The sequence below is a fragment of the Mirounga leonina genome, unplaced genomic scaffold (assembly GCF_011800145.1).
Source record: "Mirounga leonina isolate KUSES-001 unplaced genomic scaffold, KU_Mleo_1.0 Mir_96, whole genome shotgun sequence".
NCBI lineage: Eukaryota > Metazoa > Chordata > Mammalia > Carnivora > Phocidae > Mirounga > Mirounga leonina.
In genome coordinates this window covers 5,669,914-5,689,561 of record NW_023270871.1, presented here as the reverse complement: position 1 = coordinate 5,689,561, position 19,648 = coordinate 5,669,914, and the positions used below count along the sequence as shown (strand labels likewise).

Genomic DNA, 19,648 nt, shown 5'->3' with positions numbered 1-19,648 from the left:
ACTGATCTTTTCAAAATATAAATCATGTCTCTGTGTTGCATCAAATCTCTACAGATTCCTCATCACGCATGCGATTAAAGCCACGCTCATACCGTGGCCTCCTAGTTCCTAAGTGATCGGGGCTTTAGTTTGCTCTTGCACCTCTCATTCCCCTCCCTCCTCCTACTATATCCGTGCTGGTTGTCTTTCCTTTCCTCCAACAGTCAGGTGTTTGGCCCTCCCTTGCCTCGGGCACTTCCGTTTGTCCAAAATGAACTTTCTCCAGATCTTCAGTTAGCTGACTACTTTTTTGTCCTTCAGATCACAGCTCAGATGCCTTTCTAGAGAGATCTTTTCTTACCACGCATTTGGAGTAGCCATCTGGTTACTCCCTTTCACATTTCTCCGCTTTTTTTTTTTTAATCCGCACTCATCATATTTTAACGTAGATTTGTTTTCTTTTTCTGCCTTCTTCCTGCATGCAAACATTCTTGAATGGAAGATCTAGAAAAATAGTAGGGCCATTTTATATCTTGTTGAATGCTGCATCCTCAGTACCTAGACTACCTGGCCCAGAGAGGATGCTTAATAAATATCAAATGAACAAGCTGATAACTATAGAGCTCATTAAGCTTGAAGTGGTAGTAAATTAGAAGTCTGATTGGGAACCAAGTAGTTAAACACTTTGGCATTGCTGTCGCATAAATGAGTGTACTCACTTGCTTGGCTTGATCACCAGCTGTTCTTGACCTCGGTGTAGGGCTTACCTCATGCTGCCCCTGTGTGATCGCTGTGCCCGTTCTCTTTGCACTAGCTTACCAGCACTCGGTTAAGGTTGTCTTTAAACTGGCTGAATCAGACTTTGGTCACTTATTAACCACAGTGACTTTAAACCAAGTTTTTATCTTGTGACACTTCCTATCCAGCAGCTGCAGTAGGGCCGTGTCTGTTCAGTCTGTTCCAAACCGAAGTTGAATTAAGAGATATGCTGGAGCAGTTACGAGAGACCATTGATTATTGGGTGCCAAGTTTCCTGTGTTGCAAAAATGGAGGAACTGGGTGGTGCCACCCTTTGTTTGTAGGCCAGGAGAAGTTTATCAGGGAGAGATGAAAAATGAGGGCGGAAAGGGAATTCAGTAAGCTTATGGTAGTGAAGTAAATGCCCATCACTTGCTGCTTTTTAGCTGGTGGAAAACCCGCTCACTTGTTCCTTTAAACCTTCGCATGCCCTGTGGGCATAAAGCACATTTCACTTAGCAAAGCCTTCAAAATGAAAGCAGCACCATTGAGTGGGGGGAGTGGACTTTTTTTTTTTGCCCTCAAATCTGTGTGCCTGTGTTTGTACATGTATATGTTTGTATGCGTATCTGTGTATACCTGCTGCCTAATGAAAAAAACCAGAACCAGTGGTGGTCAGTGTTATCTGAACTTCTCATTTTGTATTTTGCGATAATGTAAGCAACTTGGGGGGTGGGAGGGTGGGGATGGGGGAGGCTGTCCTGTTTCTCAGGAATAACACTGTTGGCATTTTGGATGAGACAGGTCTTTGTTGATCAAGACTGCCCTTTGTCTTGCTGGTTGTTAGCACCCCCAAACCCTTGTTGCTAGTGCCTCTAAGTCATAATGACAACCAGAACCGCCTCTGTAAATTGATATAAGTGCTTGCCATGGGGTGGTAACGGTTCCTGGTTGAGTTAGGCAGAAAATAGGACTGAAGGTGAAAAGGACATTTGACAAATATGACAGATTTTAAGTGGTTGGACCAAGTAATGCAGGGGTTGGCAAACCACAGCCAGTTTTTATAAAGTTTTATTGGACGCAAACATGCACATTTGTTTATGTATTATCTGTGGCTGATTTTTGTGCGACAGCAGAATTGAGCAGTTGTGACGGAGACTGTATGGTCCACAGAGCCTGAAATACTCATTATGTGGTGCTTTACTGGACGGACCTTGGTCTCTGGACCAGCCCCTTTCTCTAAAGCCAGAGACTCCTGAAACCTCACACATCCCAGGGTCTTAAAGTTCTTCTGCTCTACCTAGAATTTTAATCTCTTGGTTCTTTCTACCCATATTCCCATTCTCCTAGTCTTGGGATTTCTTGTAATTTCTATGCCTGGAATGGTAAGCTGGAACAAAGTAAGAATTAAGGTATTTGCTACTTTTGTTTTAGGGTAAAATTTGTTTTCATTTCTTTCCTTTTTTTTTTAAATGTATTTTCAGCATGCTAGTTCTTGTCCCCACCTTTCATGTCTTTCACGCTTTTCTTTGCTGCTTTCCAAGACTTCTCTTGAAGATAAGACAAATGAGGTAGATAGAATCTGGGATATTAGCACGTTCTGTGTGCCTGGCCATGTTCTGGGTGTTGTGGAGAGTACAGGTGAATCTACCCTTTGGTCCCTGAACTCATTAGTGAAGAGAAGATACAAATACGTGGAAAATTAGAGAAAAATGAAGTGGGAGACAGCATTGGGGTAGTTGGTAAAGCATTAGTCTTGTGACTGTAAGAGCTAGCTTCCTGGTTTTCACAGGATTAATACCATGTGCCTGTGGACTGGTCCCATAGCTGCTCTCTACCTTTGTTTCCTCTTCAGTAAAATGAGAACAAGTAATGCCAATCTTGGAGGACTTTTATGAGCACTAAGTGAATGGACTTTTTGTGAGAATAATTGTTTATTAAGTGATGGTATTGAAAGCACTTTGTAAAACAAAGTATTTTAGGAACATAAGTGATACTATGTGGTCAGGTGAGTGGTACTCATATGGTCTTCATGAAGAACGGAATTTTAACTTGGTCTTAGAGGAGAGAGAGCCTTTGAATAGTGAAGAGGGGGAGGAAGGAAATTCTAGATATTCATATGTTTGTGTACTGGGGGACCCCCATGAACAAAGAAAGACATGATATGTGGGTGGGGATTGGGCCCATACGCAGCTGAGTGGAGCAGAGTTGTGGGTGGGGGGTAGTAGAAAAAAGATTGGACTGATAAGCTAATACTAGAAGAAATAGATTCACTAGTTTTAAGTCCTATAGAATTGACTGCTACTCCATTTCTTAGAATATTATGAGTAGGAGGATTATTATGAAGGAATAACTTAATTTTTCAGAGAATAGAACATAGCAGATTTGCAAAGTTTTTCATGTTGTGTCTGAAATAACATTTGGAAATATTTAGAGATAGGCTGGAAGCCACCCATAATTTGCCTGAAGAAGTACAAACGCTTTCTTTTTAGGTGACATAGTTACCGATTTTAGATAAAGTATCATTAAAGCTTAGTGGATAATCACACCAGGAGACTATATTTCTTTTTTTTTTTTTTAAAGATTTTATTTATTTATTCATGAGAGACAGGAAGAGAGAGAGAGAGGCAGAGGCAGAGAGAAGGAGGCTCCCCGCCGAGCAGGGAGCCCGATGCGGGACTTGACCCCAGGGCCCCAGGATCATGACCTGAGGTGAAAGCAGACGCTTAACCATCTGAGCCACCCAGGCGCCCCAGGAGACTAAATTTCTGGGCTGTATATACTTTTTGTTAAGAACATTATAGGGAATAGCTATAAAGAGTTGAAATGGGTGTTAAGTATTGTTGAGTGTCATGTACTTTTTTCTCCCCCTCCATTATCTGTTACATATGAGTTTTTCTAGTGCTTTTCTGAGATGTATCCTACATGGTCATGTGGACTTTATACTTTTTAACAAGTTGCTGGATTTGTTAATACTTTGGGATTTTTATGTTTAGCTTATGCACTAGAAAGTCTTCAGTGATTATTAGGATTCTCTTTTTTCAGATAATGTATCTTTCTTAGGACAAAAGCATTCTTTATTTTTATTGCTGGATTGTCCAAATATGCTGAAACGCATTAGGACTCTTAAGACTACATTTTTAACTGTGGTATTTAAAACTGTGGCTTAGGCAGTGGCAGCTATTTCGTGGTCAGGGCCATAATGCCCTCATTTATCCCACAAAGACTGTTTGCCACTCCTGTGTCTACCTTATTCCTTCAGAAATTATTGATATGTGTTAGGTCCTATCGTGTTAGGTGCTGCACCTGCATATACCGGGGTGTACACAGAGCTTCTGGTTTAAACAGACAGAGAAATAAATGTAAAGTTTCAAGTTCTATAAAGAAAAATAACTGGGTATCATGAGCCAATATTCGCAAGAATGATTTAGGCAAGGGGGTCAGAGTGAGCCTCTCTGACAAAGCACGAAGGCAAGTTGATGGGGTTTAGCTAGGGAAGGGAGTCCTATTTATTATTTTGCCTTTTGCATACTTTGTGATTTTGTCATATATTTGTCATTAAAATAAAATAAGGTCACTTGCTATAATCCTGCCCATTTATTTACATGTTTTAATTTGATTCAAATTATTCCATGATACTGGAATTAATGTCTAGTGAATTTTATTTTGTGACATTTGTGTGTATGCTCCATGAGTGAATAATAGAGATGGTAAAATAATTTTAAATGATCTCTATATCTGAAGTAGAAATTGGGAGATTAAAATTGTGACTTTTTACTTGTTTTAGAAAACAGGTTGTCTAGCGTGGTAAGGAGAGGGCAGTTGCTTTTAATACAATAACAACTAAGAAACATCCTGCACTAGGTAGGAGTTGGCATCATTGTTTTAATTTGCTTTGGAAAATGACCTTTATTCAGTGTGTGTCCACCTTGATGTAATTTCAGAGCTCCTTCCTACTGTTTCCAGAGGTAATTGATCCACCCTAAGTTGTTTGTTCTCGTCTGTAATAAGTTAGACACTTTTAAGATATGTTTGTTCTTTTGTGTAAGTGAATAGTTGAAATTTAAATGATTACTGAAAGTGGACTTTTCGACTTAACCTAATCCTGTGTCCACATGATTTCAATAAGTGATCGTGACTAAAACTCAGAGCAGTTCAGGATTTATTTTTAAAGTCTACTTCTATCTTGTCCCTTGCCTGATAGACTCACACAGGGACTGTGGTCAGAGCAGCATCTCAGCGCTTCTTCCCAATCCATTTCCCCTTCCCCTAAACATGTGTGTTTTGAGAAAATATGCAGTGATTAGGAAGTATGTTTTTTCTCTTTTATTGCCTTTTCATTCTTTTTTCTTTCTTTCTGAGCTTAACTTACGGAAATTAGGTTCCTTATGATGAATGTTCGTTGTATTACTTACACATTATTTTGTCCTTGCTTTCTTCAGAATGCTACTCCAGATGCTAGACAGAGAACTTAAAGTTTTTAACTTACCCATTTTTTTTGGTTTAATTCAGAAAATTGATCATTGTCTAAAAGTTGGACCCTAATTTACCATACAATTGGAAGTCACACAGCTTTCACACAAATTAAATCTATCTAAAACTATTTTCTTTCTTTTTTTTTTTTTTAAAGATTTTATTTCTTTATTTGACAGAGAGAGAGACAGTGAGAGCAGGAATACAAGCAGGGGGAGGGGGAGAGGGAGAAGCAGGCTTCCCGTGGAACAGGAGCCCGATGCGGGGCTCGATCCCAGGACGCTGGGATCAGGACCTGAGCGGAAGGCAGACACTTAACGACTGAGCCACCCAGGCGCCCCTAAAACTACTTTCAGTATCATTGTAATGCCTGTGTGAAAGCTCTTAAAAAATCAAAGAAGTAAACTAAACTTTTAATTTCAAATATTATATTCCAAACAAAGGAAAGCCACTTCCAATAAGAAAATATAAACTGAGCCAGAAAAGTTGAAACACTTTTGGTTACAATTATTGTAAATATTATTAGAAATACAATATAAAATAAGGTGAAAACTTTAAAGTTATTGATGACATAGTTTTTAATGAGGAAATAAAATTATGAATGTTAATATTAGCTAGGGATTTGCTAAAAATGTAGCTGTATAGAAATAGCTTTTAGAGGAGGCGCCTGGCTGGCTCAGTTGGTAGAACACACAGCTCTTAATCTCAGGGTTGTAAGTTCAACCCCCATATTGGGCGTGGGCCTACTTTAAAAAAAAAAAAAAGAAAGAAAGAAATAGCTTTTAGGAAACTTCTTCTTCTTCTTCTTTTTTTTTTTTAATTTAAGTAATCTCTATACCCAGCGTGGGATAGAAATAGCATTTAAATTTGTCTTGATATTTCCATATAAGGATGTAAAATTGTGTGATAGAAATCAAATAGAAATCTGTCATGATATTAGTGGAAAGTGATACTCATTTGTGGCTAGTTACATTTTATTTGACATAGAAAAAATGCTATAACATTTCTTCTTAAATACGGTCAACCCTCTTTCATGGATTCTGCATTTATTTATTTTTTAAAAAGATTTTATTTGAGAGAGAGCGAGCAGGGGGAGAGACAGGGGGAGAGACAGGGGGAGAGTCAGGGGGAGAGGGAGAAGCAAAGTCCCTGCTGAGCCGGGAGCCTGATGCGGGGCTTGATTCCAGGACTCTGGGATCACGACCTGAGCGGAAGGCAGACACTGAACCGACTGAGCCACCCAGGCGCCCCTGGCTTCTGCAATTATGAGTTTACCCACTCACTGAAGTATATTGGTAACCTCCAAATCAGTACTCATGGTGCTTTCACAATCATTAATGGCCATGCACAGAGCTGAGAAAAATTTGAGTGCCTGCATGTATGTTCCCAGGTGAGTCACACAAGGTGAAACTGTGCTTCCTTGTTTCAGCTCTTATACTGTAAACAAGTGTCCTTTTTGTGGTCTAAGTTATATTTTCCACATTTATGTGCCTTTTTCCGTGGTTTTGCTGTTTAAAATGGCCCTCAAATATAGTTCAGAAGTGCTGTCTAGTGTTCCTAAGGACGAGAAGGCTGTGATGTGAATGAGCACAGATTTTACAGAGAAAATACGTGTGTGTTCAGTAAGCTTTGTCCAGGCATGAGTTACAGTGCTATTGGCCGTGAGTTCAATGTTAATGAATCAGCAGTATTTATTAAATAAGATGTCTTTAAACAGAAACACATAAAACAAGGCTATATGTTAATCAGTTGATAAAAATATGACCAGGGGTTTGCAGGAACTTAACCCTGTATTTTCCCTATAAGCAATGATTCAGTATTTGCTAATTCAGTTTTTATAGCGACTTTATAGAACATAACTATGGGAATGAGAATCAACTATATCTGGAATAAAGCTTTTGAGTTTAGTAGTGTTTTAATGTATGCAACTTTTCTTTTTATCGAAAATTTAAATAATCAGGACAAGTAATTAAAATTTACTCTAAAGCTGTGTAAAATCTGAATCTTTCTGGTTCCCGGTTTTAGAAAGTAAGAGTCTGGATAGTAGAGATCTGCTATACAGCCATTTTGTTTTAAGGCAGTTCTATACATAATAATAGAAAATGATCTCCAAGATATATTAAGTAAAAAGGGCAAGGGAGAGAATGGTGTATATGTTTAGAATGTTACCATTAATGATGTTTTAAAAGATACATAGGTCCACATGCTTATAAATCTAAAGATTATCTTTGATAGGATATCAAGGAACTGGTAACTGGTTCCCTGTGCGAAAGTTATCTAATAGACCAGAGGATAGAGTGAAAGCAAGATTTACTTTTCAATGTACATATTTTGGGGCACTTGGGTGGTGTAGGTGGTTAAATGTCTGACTCTTGGTTTCGGCTCAGGTCATGATCTCAGGGTTGAGATTGAGCCCAGTGTGGGGCAGCACAGATTCTGCTTAAGATTCTCTGTCTCATCCTCCCCCCTCCACCACCACCTCCCCCAGGGAGCATGCTCTCTTTGTCTAAAAAAAAAAAAAAGCATATTTTCCTTTTTTTTTTTTTTTAGTATATTGTTACCAAATAACAGATGGGTTTTAAAGGTCAGATGCTTAACCCCCTGAGCCACCTAGGTGCCCCAGCAGGTCATATTAATAGAAAATCTGAAGGGGAGGAGCATAGACAAGTAAATAAAATATTTCTTTCTTTCCTCATTGGCTTTTTTCTTAAAGGAAATTAATGAGAATGTTATCTTAAGTTATACCATCCTTCCTTCAAAAGTGATCTCATTTCCAGTCAGTTTTATATCAAGTATAATACTTGTATATTTGACCTCCAAAATAGTTTTTCTTCTTCAACAATTATTCATAGCCCACTTCCTTCCAAAAAGATAATTGCAATGGCCAGAGGGTAATTTTTTCCAGTTTTACTGAGATATAACTGATGCATAACATTATGTAAGTTTAAGATATAGATGATTTAATAAACATATATATTGCAAAATGATTACCACGGTAAAAGGTTAGTTGACATATCCATCACCTCACATAATTGCTTTTTTTGTATGGTGGGAACATTTTTTTTTTTTTAAGATTTTATTTATTTATTTGAGAGAGAGAGAATGAGAGACAGAGAGCACGAGAGGGAAGAGGGTCAGAGGGAGAAGCAGGCCCCCCGCTGAGCAGGGAGTCCGATGTGGGACTCGATTCCCTGACTCCAGGATCATGGTGTGGTGGGAACATTTAAGATTTACTCTCTTAGCAGCTTTTAAGTATAATGTCTAACAGTAGAGGATTCATTTGAATGAATTTTGTATTGAAACAGTAGTAATCAGTCTCTGAGCATTATGCTACAGAAAGAAGCATTTGATAATTTAAAGACATAAAAAATGTTTCATATGTGTGATATACATTAAAACAAACTGAAAGAATATACAATAAAGTGTTAACTATATTAACTATGGTTGTCTTTAATTCTGTGTGGGGGGTATGTGTGTGTATGTGTGCACTTTCCTGTATTTTCTGATTCTTCTCTATTTGTATATTTAGGAAATAATTTTTTATATCAGAACAATTATATCAAAACAAGTGTCATTTACTTAGGTATAGAATACCAGGAAGACCTGATTTAAGAACATTTTGTATTAAAAAAAAATCAAACACTTCCTGTAAGCCAACCATGCGTTTTAGTTGGCAGCACAGATTTGCGGTCTTAGGCTGCCATAATAGATGTACACGTGCGGATCAGAGAAGGAAGAGGCCCCAGTGGAATCTGCAGATCCTGCCTTCCCCCTCCTTCCCTTTCTCTCTTATCCGCAAGCTGTGATCTTTATCCCTTGAGTCCCACCAGTAAAGTTCAGACTTTCTCGTACCTTCTCTGTAAGTTCCTTTTTATCTTCTCCTTTGCTGACTTGAGTACCAGGTGAGGTCCTTAACATCTTTTCTCTGCCACCATTCTTTTTTAAAATTATGTTTTGCTTAGGGGCGCCTGGGTGGCTCAGTCGTTAAGCGTCTGCCTTCGGCTCAGGTCATGATCCCAGGGTCCTGGGATCGAGCCCTGAGTCAGGCTCCCTGCTCCACAGAAGGCCTGCTTCTCCCTCTCCCACCCCCCCTGCTTGTGTTCCCTCTCTCGCTGTGTCTCTCTCTGTCAAATAAATAACATCTTTAAAAAAAATAAAATTATGTTTTGCTTAAAGGAAGCTACTTTATATGGGGGGCTGGGAAAGGAAGGACTGTAAGAATGGCACCTTTGAGGGGTTAGCACATGAATCCAAACAGTGTGATCTGATAGGTTGTAACCCTGCAGAAACAGCTACTTTTCTGTGACCAGGGGGTGGGGTGAGGGGGTTGGAGGGTGGGGAGGGGCAGAGGGAGACAGAGAATCCCTGACTGCAGGGCTCGTTCTCATGACCCTGAGATCATGACCTGAGCTGGAATCCAGAGTCCGATGCTCAACCGACTGAGTCACCCAGGCGCCCCAGTTGATGGTGTTTTAATAGAGGGAATTGATAAATAAGAATTTTGATGGTACCTGAAAAGATACCTTAAATGGCTTACTTTGAAGTGCATTAGGCAGTTTCTAGCTAACATTGACATATGAATTATCTAAAAATAACTGTGAGTTTCAGATTCCCATTGAGGGTAACTAGGGGCCAGCAGCAGGACACAGTGGTTTAACCAGCCCGTGTCTGTCGCCTGCTGAGCACAGAGTTTGTATGGAAAATTGTGTGCCAGCCACTCACTCCTGTATGGGCCACGCTAATGGGCATAGCCTGACACTGTGCAGAAGTGACTGAATGTGTGGAAAGCAGACGTATGGAGCACTCCAGAGGGGACTCTGAGAGTGAGATGGAGGAAGAGCACTGACAACAGCCGGTGAGACTGCGTGTTTCCACTATTACTTTCCCCTTTGGGGACCCTGGCTCTAGATAGATGCTCGAGTTGGGGAAAATCCTTGATAACTAAATCATTTCCAATTGGCAAAGCTCTTAGAGGTTTGATTTGTGGCAAAAATACAGATTCTAAGGGCTACATGCACCCCAATGTTTATAGCAGCATTATCAACAATAGCCAAACTGTGGAGAGAACCCAAATGTCCATCGACTGATGAATGGATAAAGAAGATGTGATATCTATCTATCTATCTATCTATCTATCTATCTATCTATCTATCTATCTATCAATCATCTATTTTTATTTATATTTATACACACACACACACACACAATGGAATATTACCCAGCCATCAAACAGAATGAAATCTTGCCATTTGCAATGACATTGACGGAGCTAGAGTGTATTATGCTAAGTGAAATAAGTCAGTCACAGAAAAACAAATACCATATGATCTCACTCCTATGTGGAATTTAAGAAAGAAAACATGAATGTATGGGAAGGGGGAAAAGAGAAAAAGGAGAGAAGGAAACAAGCCATAAGAGACTCAACGATAGAGAACAAACTGAGGGTTAATTGAGGGGGGGTGTGGGGCAAACGAAATGGGTGATGGGTATTAAGGAGGGCACTTGTTATGATGAGCACTGGGTGTTCTATGTAAGTGATGAATCACTGAATTCTACTCCAGAAACCAATATTGCACTGTATGTTAACTACCTAAAAATTTTTAAAAAAGAATATTTCTTTTTTTTCCTTTTATTTTGTTTATTTTTTAAAGATTTTATTTATTTATTTGAGAGAGAGAGAATGAGAGAGAGAGAGCACATGAGAGGGGGGAGGGTCAGAGGGAGAAGCAGACTCCCTGCCGAGCAGGGAGCCCGATGCGCGACTCGATCCAGGGACTCCAGGATCATGACCTGAGCCGAAGGCAGTCGCTTAACCAACTGAGCCACCCAGGTGCCCTCTTTTTTTTTTTTTTTTAAAGATTTTATTTATTTTAGGGAGAGAGCAGGAACAGGGGGGCATGGCAGAGGGAGAAGCAGACTCCCCGCTGAGCAGGGAGCCCCATGTGGGGCTCCATCCCAGGACCCTGAGATCATGACCTGAGCTGAAGGCAGACGCTTAACCGACCGAGCCACCGAGCCACCTAGGCTTCCCCCAGAAAGAATATTCCTGATGCAGGCAGAAGCAGGGAGAAACACTGCAGTGTAGTAGCACATCATAAAAATGAAGTGAATAATGGTCACATGGTGTTCCTAAAATTCTAGTAGTCTTTCACCCAGAATTAAACACAGTGTTCAAACAGGTAACTTTTCAGTGCTCAGCAGGGGCCCCTGTTAGGGAAGAAGATATTAACTGTGGTCTAGGCAGGAGTTCTGATAGCCATGTCTACATTTTCGGATTGGTTTGCCTGGAAGCAAAGACTGTCAGCTTTTGCAGGGGGGATCTGAAGCGTGGAACTCTACAGAGCCGGCTACTACAAAGCAGCAATAGCCACTAATGTGGCCTATCATGGCCTCAGGCAGGATGTGTAAAGCACACTCCCACCATGTTCACCCTCACCCTGCTGCTAGCCATGGAGTTGGCTCTGTGGTAGACTTAGTTTCAGGTGTCTATAGCCTGTTTGTCATTTGCCAAGATGGCATGAGACCCCTGGAAATGGAACTGCCCATTCATATTCCTTGCTAGTCAAGGAACTGTCTAGTCAGGTGAAAACAGGATGTACTTTTTTATGTTCTTCAACTTTGCATTTTCTCCCAAATGTCGCCTTTATTTCTTTATTTCACTGTCCTCTGTTTAAATAATAATCAGTGCATATCGGCCCACATTTTGGTTGTTGTGTTTGGTTTGGATCTTCACATATTCAAGTAGGAAATTATGCAGAAGAACACATACAGAGGAAATGAAGGGTCTGGAAAACAGGTAACAATGAGTGATTCAAGAGAAGATTGTAGATGATAGGTCTTAATATGCTTTGAAAGATATTATCAATGGTTCACAACCTTGGTGTTTATTAGCATTTCCTGGTTCAAAAAATAGAGATGCCTGGGCCCTCCTCCGAGAATATCTGTTTTAGTTGAGCTGAGGCAAAGGCCAGCTCTGTGTTGTGTGTGGGATTCACTTCTACAATCTCCCTAGATCATTCTGGTGTAGCCAAGAATCAAAACTAGTGAATTACATATTTTCTGTTTAGCTTGAGAAAGCAGAATTAGTAGCACTGGGGGAAAGGTACAGAATAGAAAGTTTCAGCTCATCATCATGGAAAATATTCTGGTAAATAGAACTTTCTCTTTCTAGAGATATTCAAGTATACATGAGTTAACCACTTGTGAAGGATGCTGTGAAAATGCCTGCCTGAGATAACATGGAGGACTTCGTCATTCCTTAATTTTATTTAAAAAAGAAAGTGCTGCAGTGCTTCTGCAGATTTGGCATGTGATGTGCTAAGATCAGTTTTAGGCAGAATGAGTTTGAAGTATCTTCGTGGAGATGTTAGTTGACCATATGGCTCTGGAGCTCACAAGAAAAACCTGACTAGGAGGACATCAGTGGAAAGGTGGTAGTGGAGATCACCATCTCTAAACTGTTTTCCATTCATTTGACCCATTTTTTATAAGCTTACCATGTATTAATAGTGATGAAAAGATATTATAGTTCCTGAGCTCATGGAATTTACAGACAAGGAAACTTAAAACTGAAGAATCTTTTTTTTTTTTTTTTTTTAAGATTTATCTATTTATTTTAGAGAAAGCGCAAGTTGGGGGGCGGGGGGTGGAGGGGCAGAGGGAGAGAGAATCCTCAAGCAGACTCCCTGCTGAGTGCAGGGACTGATGCAGGGCTCAGTCCCATGACCTTGAGATCATGACCTGAGCTGAAATCAAGAGTTGGACATTCAACAAACTGAGCCACCCCTGTGCCCGAAAACTGGAGTCTTTACACAAGCAACAGGCTTAAACTTCTTAAAGTGTTCTGTGTCAGCTAGATTGTTTCAGTAGAGCCCAGGATTGCAACTGGATTGTAAATTCCTCAGAAAAGTCCTTTGTGGTACTTCTAACTTGTATGACAACATTTGCAGACATTGAGGTTGATGAAAAAGGGAAATTTTGGTAGTGATTTCTCAGCCCAGAAAGTAAAATTGGGGAAAGATTTCTAAGATCTCTTTTATTTATATTTGTCTTTTTCTCCTTTGCTGTCCTTTCCCTTTGGAATTTTTCTTGCTTTTGTAACATTATTATTAGTGTCAGTTCTTGAATAGAACTATTTCTTGATATACAATTATTCCTTAGTACCTGATTTTAAAATTTGGTCATGTACTTTCAAGGACTTACTAAAAATATGATGCTAATGTAACTTAACCACAGATATCGAGAGGCAATTCAAAAATGGGATGAAGCACTGCAGTTAACCCCAGATGATGCCACCCTGTATGAGATGAAATCGCAGGTAATGATTATGAAGAATTTCATTTGCATTATGAAATCTCCTGTGTTGTGTTCATATGTGTTTGGTGAACAGTAATGAACCAAAATGGCATTTCTTTCCATTTTCTTTGTTGAATATGTCTTTTTCAAATTTGTCAACATTTCCTTTCTTAAATATGTTACCGTATTATTATTATTGGTGGGCCCTGGGTGAAATATTATCACCATATTATTTATGGCTCTGCCTTTTGCATGACATTAGAAATTCATTTATTTTCACAATGAAGTTAACTTATTTTAACCTATGGTAAGATATGAAAAGAAGGCTATCTTTTAGGAAGTCACTGGTGATTTCTTAAATAAATGAAATGTGTTTGCTTTCCTTGGAAATTAATTGTAGTGGACTGAGCAATAGCTTTGTTTTTTCAGAATAAGGATGGTTGGACTCTGAGTGATGATATTTCTCTAAAAATGGCCCAGTCCTTAGCAAAAGGTCAGAATAGACTCAAATTTTTAATAGTTTAAAAATAACACTTGAATTTTTAAAAATACATTTCTGTTATTTTGTGGGAAAGTCTATAAAGAAAATCTCTGAGCACTTGGATTAAGTTATCCAAAAGACTTTAAAATCACTAATGGAATATCATACATATTTTGGCAGGGAATAGTTACAATTCAGCCTTGATCTACACACCTTACTGATATCTTTCAGATGATGATATCAAACATAAGGGACATTCTTTATCAGCTTTGATTTTAGTTTATCCAAGAAAACCCCAAATAAATTATGTCCGCTGAATGAAGTGTTGTTGAAGACCTTCATTTGGTTAAGTCTTTAACTTTCAGTCTTGACTACATATATATTAAAGACAGTGTTTGTGGTAAACTATATGAAATAAATTAATGGGTAACCTGATAATGATAGTTGTGTTACAGATCTTGTGAAATGTGAATGGTCCCAAAGATGATAGATAAAATCTAGCCCTTTCCCATAGACTGAAGCGGTAGGTTCTGGCACTCCCTATTTTTCTCTTTGTATGGTTTGAAGAATGCAGTTGTGGGGAGGCCGGTGGAGTGTTTAAATGATTTTTGTAGCAGGAAGATGTTCATAGGATGGGTGGTTGAGCAAAAAAAGACCTGGGGTCCCCCGAAAACCACATTGTAAATAGAATAATCAGAAGTGGAATTAAGAGTTCAAATACCTGTGAGCCACCATGGCTAGATCATGACCACCTTATTTTAACCAGATGGACAGCAGGGTTCAATAACTGAAAAGGGGATGGTTTACATTTTCATAGTTATTTTAGAAATAGGAAGAAGAATAGTCATTCCTGACCCTGCATGGCAAAGGAGTGGGTCAGAACCACTGAGATGCTATATTTACCAGACTAAAAATATTTTTTTAAAAATGAAAAGTTTACATATGGTTATTCATTAGTAGTTTGCTAGTTTATGAATATTACTGACAGGTTTTGTTTCTTTTTTTTTGGCTATAGGTCCTAATGTCTCTTCATGAAATGTTCCCAGCAGTACATGCAGCTGAAATGGCTGTCCAGAGAAATCCACATTCATGGGAATCTTGGCAAACTTTGGGCCGTGCTCAGCTTGGATTAGGAGAGATAGTCCTGGTAAGGAAGTTAGATTGTTATAATGACAAAATTTTATTCTGACATGTTTTTGATTAGCTGAACCAAAAAGTAAATAGCCATTTATCATATCTATGCAAAAAGTAAATAACAAATTACTTCTTAAAAGTATTAAGCCATAGGGGCGCCTGGGTGGCTCAGTTGTTAAGCGTCTGCCTTTGGCTCAGGTCATGGTCCCAGGGTCCTGGGATCAAGCCTGCATCGGGCTCCCTGCTCAGCGGAAAGCCTGCTTCTCACTCTCCCACGCCCCCTGCTTGTGTTCCCTCTCTCGCTGTGTCTCTCTCTGTCAAAAAAAAAAAAAAAAAAAAAAGTATTAAGCCATAGACACAGATCAAAGTTATTATTGAACATCTTTTTCCGTTATAAACATCAGTTATATTAGAATCAGAATATCTTTTGCAGGGGGTGCCCAGGTGGTTCAGTTGGTTAAGTGTCTGACTCTTGGTTTTGGTTCAGATCATGATCTCATGGGTTGTGAGATTGAGCCCTCTGGCAGGCTCTGTGCTCAGTGGGGAGTCTGCTTGAGAATCTCTCCCTCTGTCCTTCCCACTCTCTCTCTCTCTAAAATAAATAAAATCTTTAAAAAAAAAGAATTTTTTTTCAGGTATTAGGTAGCACAGGCTGAATAGATGAGAATTGACTATGACAGTTATCCTGTTTTTGTTTTTGTTTTGGTCGCTATCATCCTAAAGAGTGTTTTCAAATCTAATACAGTAGTGCCAGATTTTCTGTTTGTCTTAATTAAGATTTTGCATGGCTTTATTTGCCTTTCACAGTTAGAAAAGAAAACAATAAATAAAAAATTAAAAATAGTTTCTTTATTTTTTTATTTTTTTTTTAAAGATTTTATTTATTTATTTGAGAGAGAGAATGAGAGAGACAGAGCATGAGAGGGGGGAGGGTCAGAGGGAGAAGCAGACTCCCTGCCGAGCAGGGAGCCCGATGCGGGACTCGATCCCGGGACTCCAGGATCATGACCTGAGCTGAAGGCAGTCGCTTAACCAACTGAGCCACCCAGGTGCCCTAAAAATAGTTTCTTTAAAGGCTAATGAAATGACTGGTAAACCCTGAATTTACCTTTACTAGCAATGGCTTAAGTTATGGATAAGTTGGATTTTTCTGATAAATATATTATTTCTGATTACCAAAAAAAGGTGTTTGTCAAATTCTCAGAAATAATAAGTAAAGAATTTTGATGAGAGAATAATTGGTGTCAAGTAACTTGTAAACATTATAATTTGAAATGAGATTCACAGTGATGGAAACCAGATGAACCAAAGTCCATTTTCTTTTCTTTTCTTTTTTTTTTTTACCTGAAGACTTAAATCATACTGGAGTTGGAAAAAAGAAATTCATGGTATTTTGTTTTCTAATGGGTTAACAGGAAAACAAACAAAGCCTATCACATAATACTTTCCCCCCATTTCTGCTTTATTTAAAAGCTTACAAAGCATTATCTCTTTTGCTTGTTAAGTATCTATGGTAATGGGAATAAATCTGTAGGATTTAATGTTTAGCAAAGATTGTCCTATAAAGAAAGAAAATACTGCGGGTGACATTGTAGAGATATTTTCAGTCAATCAGTAAAAGTAAATTTGTTTAAGATTTTAAGTTTTTTTGAATAAGGGAACCAGTTGTTCAACTGTTATTTTTTTTCCTGTTGATACAGTTATGTCCATTAAAATTATGAAATTCTTGGAGGGGTTAAAAGTGGTATTTTTTTCCTCACTTAATGTAATTTTTAGGGCTGTACTTGGAAAAATCTAAAGTTGTAATTTTTATGTAAACTTAAGCTATTCTTTTGAAAGACTGAAGTGTTAAGAAAAAAATAACTTTACTCAAAATGTCATAAGGAAGGGTCACTATGAAAAATATATTGAAAGCAAGCTAAAAAATGTTAACATCTAACCATTCTTCTGATATTTGCATATATTTGGACAAAAACACAAAAAAATACATGGATAAATAGAACAGGTAGTACACTAAAAGTCAGTAGGTGGGGGGCGCCTCGGTGGCTCAGTTGGTTAAGCGACTGCCTTCGACTCGGGTCATGATCCTGGAGTCCCTGGATCGAGTCCCACATCGGGCTCCCTGCTCGGCAGGGCGTCTGCTTCTCCCTCTGACCCTCCCCCCTCTCATGTGCTCTCTCTCAAATAAATAAATAAAATCTTTAAAAAAAAAAAAAAGTCAGTAGGTGGGGATAGACCCAGGAGTAATTATTTAGGTTTTTACATAGACTTGGGTGTTGTAAGTGATGAATCATTAAATTCTACACCTGAAACTTAATATTACACTATATGTTAACTAACTGGAATGTAAATAAAAACCTGAAACTTAAAAAAAGAGAGTTGGGTGTTGGAAAACAATGATTAGCTTAGTTTGTTCTTCATTTTCTAATTGTTTGAGGTGTAAAATTAGCTTTTTAATTGAGATCTTTCTTGTATAAACTTCCCTCTTAGTTCTGCTTTTGCTGCATCCATAAGTTTTAGTATGTTATATGTTCATTCATGTTTGTCTCCAGATGTTTTCTCATTTCCCTTTTGACTTCTTTGATTCACTGGTTGTTTAAGATTGTGTTGTTTAGTTTCTGCTTATTTGTGAATTTCCTGGTTTTTCTTCTGTTATTGATTTCTGGTTTTATTCCGTTGTCATTAGAAAAGATACTTGGTATGATTTCAGTCACCTTAAATTTGTTAAGACTTGCTCTGTGACCTGACATGTGATCTCTCCTGGAAAATGTTCTGTTTGTATTTGAGAATAGTATGTACTCTGATGCTGTTGAGAGGAATGTTTTGTCTATGTCTTTTAGGCCCCTTTGATCTATAGTGTTGTTCAGGTCCTCTGTTCCCTTAGTGATCTTCTGTCTGGGTGTTGGATCCATTGCTGAAAGTTAGGTATTGCAGTCTCCTGCTATTTATTTCTGTCAGTTTCTCACTTCAGTTCTGTCCATGTTTGCTTTATACATATAGGTGTTCTGATGTTGGAATGAATATATTTTATAATGATTGTATCTCCCTTGTGAATTGACCCTTTTATCATTCTATAATGTCCTTCTTTGTCTCTTGCGACAGTCAATATATGTTAGCATTATTTGAATCTAAGCTCTTGGCGTTAAAGGTAGGCATTCCGGGTACCTTCCTGATCATGCTTTAGCCAAGAAATCCCTAGATTCTTATATCTCCTGGCCTGCAGAAGCAGAACAATGCATTTGCCTTGTCTTGAACTATAATAGCATTACCTGTACTTTAATGGACTTGGAGTCCTCAGCAGCAATTTGTCTGGCACTTTCTTTCACACTTCTTTAACTTTTTTTTTTCCCATCATAATCATCATCCAGCGTTTAGGGTACAGCCCTAATTTCTATCCTTACATTCTAATATGTTTTAAAAAAAAAAAAATATATATATATATATATTTTAAAGAGATAGAGATAGATATTATGGATTACATTAAATCCACTCATTTTTTTAAAACAAAGCAAACAATAAAAAAAAAACTTTGATTTTTTTTTTTTTTAACTCCCCTAGGCAATTCGAAGTTTTCAGGTCGCCCTTCACATCTATCCAATGAACCCTGAAATATGGAAAGAAGACCTTTCTTGGGCAAGAACACTCCAGGAGCAGCAGAAGGTAGCCCAGAAGATTAAAAAGCGTGAAGCATCAGTGGAAGTAACCCATTTCTCACCAAAGTCCATTCCTGACTATGACTTTGAAAGTGATGAGATTGTTGCTGTTTGTGCGGCGATTGCTGAGAAACAGAAGACGGTTCCAGCAAGTAAAACGATGGTTATTGTGTCGGCTTCTGGGACTGTAGAGACGGTCACTGAGAAGGAAGATGGTGCTGCACCACCAGATGGCTCTGTTTTCATCAAAGCCCGATGAAGTAGTGGGAATCCTTTAATCTGTCTTTTTGATTGCCACTTAAAATTTTAGGCATAGGGACGTTAACTATGGAGAAACAGAGCAAAGCTCCTGTTTGTAAAGTGAGTTTCGCAGATGAGACATATAAAAACTAAATGGTAGAATTACTGTACAGTGTTTGGATGCTTTGATAAGTTATGATTTAAACTTCTTAAGATTAGAAATCTGAGTACGGTGGCTTTTGATTAATAAACTTAATGTAATCCAAAAATATAAGTGAATGCATTTTAAAGACACAACTTGAAAAGTGAATTCTCTACTAGTGAATCACTCGATGGCCAGTGTTATTAAAATGCTGACTTGTTGACTTTTGTTTCATGATAAAGGAAGTCGGTGATTTCTTTCCCTCCTTAGAAATATACTGCTCTTGCTCTTTACTCTTCTGTTTTTCCGGTTGCATTAGAGTCTGTCACAAAGCTTGAATATCTTTGACATTCATTTTGATTCAAAGTTGTCATTTGGTTATATGTGGGATCTTTGAAAGTTTGACTGAAAATGCATGCAAGTGTGTACATTCTAAACATTTTCGAAGTTTCTCTGAATTCTGATTTGTGCTTATATTTTGACTTTAAGATTATTATGAAAATAGTAGTTGCC

General features: G+C 38.3%; 1 protein-coding gene across 3 annotated transcripts in view; it reads left to right on the top strand.

Moving 5' to 3' along the window:
* The window catches only part of LOC118006351 (tetratricopeptide repeat protein 33), a 32,115-nt gene extending 12,687 nt beyond the window's left edge, over positions 1 to 19,428 (top strand). For 2 of the 3 annotated variants that reach the window (XM_034998975.1, XM_034998974.1), the window contains exons 3-5: positions 13,426 to 13,507; positions 14,982 to 15,113; positions 18,659 to 19,287. In XM_034998975.1, coding sequence (XP_034854866.1) covers positions 13,426 to 13,507; positions 14,982 to 15,113; positions 18,659 to 19,012 — 568 coding nt within the window. In that variant the 3' untranslated portion in view covers positions 19,013 to 19,287. Of the gene's footprint in view, positions 1 to 13,425; positions 13,508 to 14,981; positions 15,114 to 18,658 lie in introns of all 3 variants that reach the window. The other variant, XM_034998973.1, reaches the window with a different exon arrangement.
* The last annotated feature ends 220 nt before the right edge of the window (positions 19,429 to 19,648 follow it).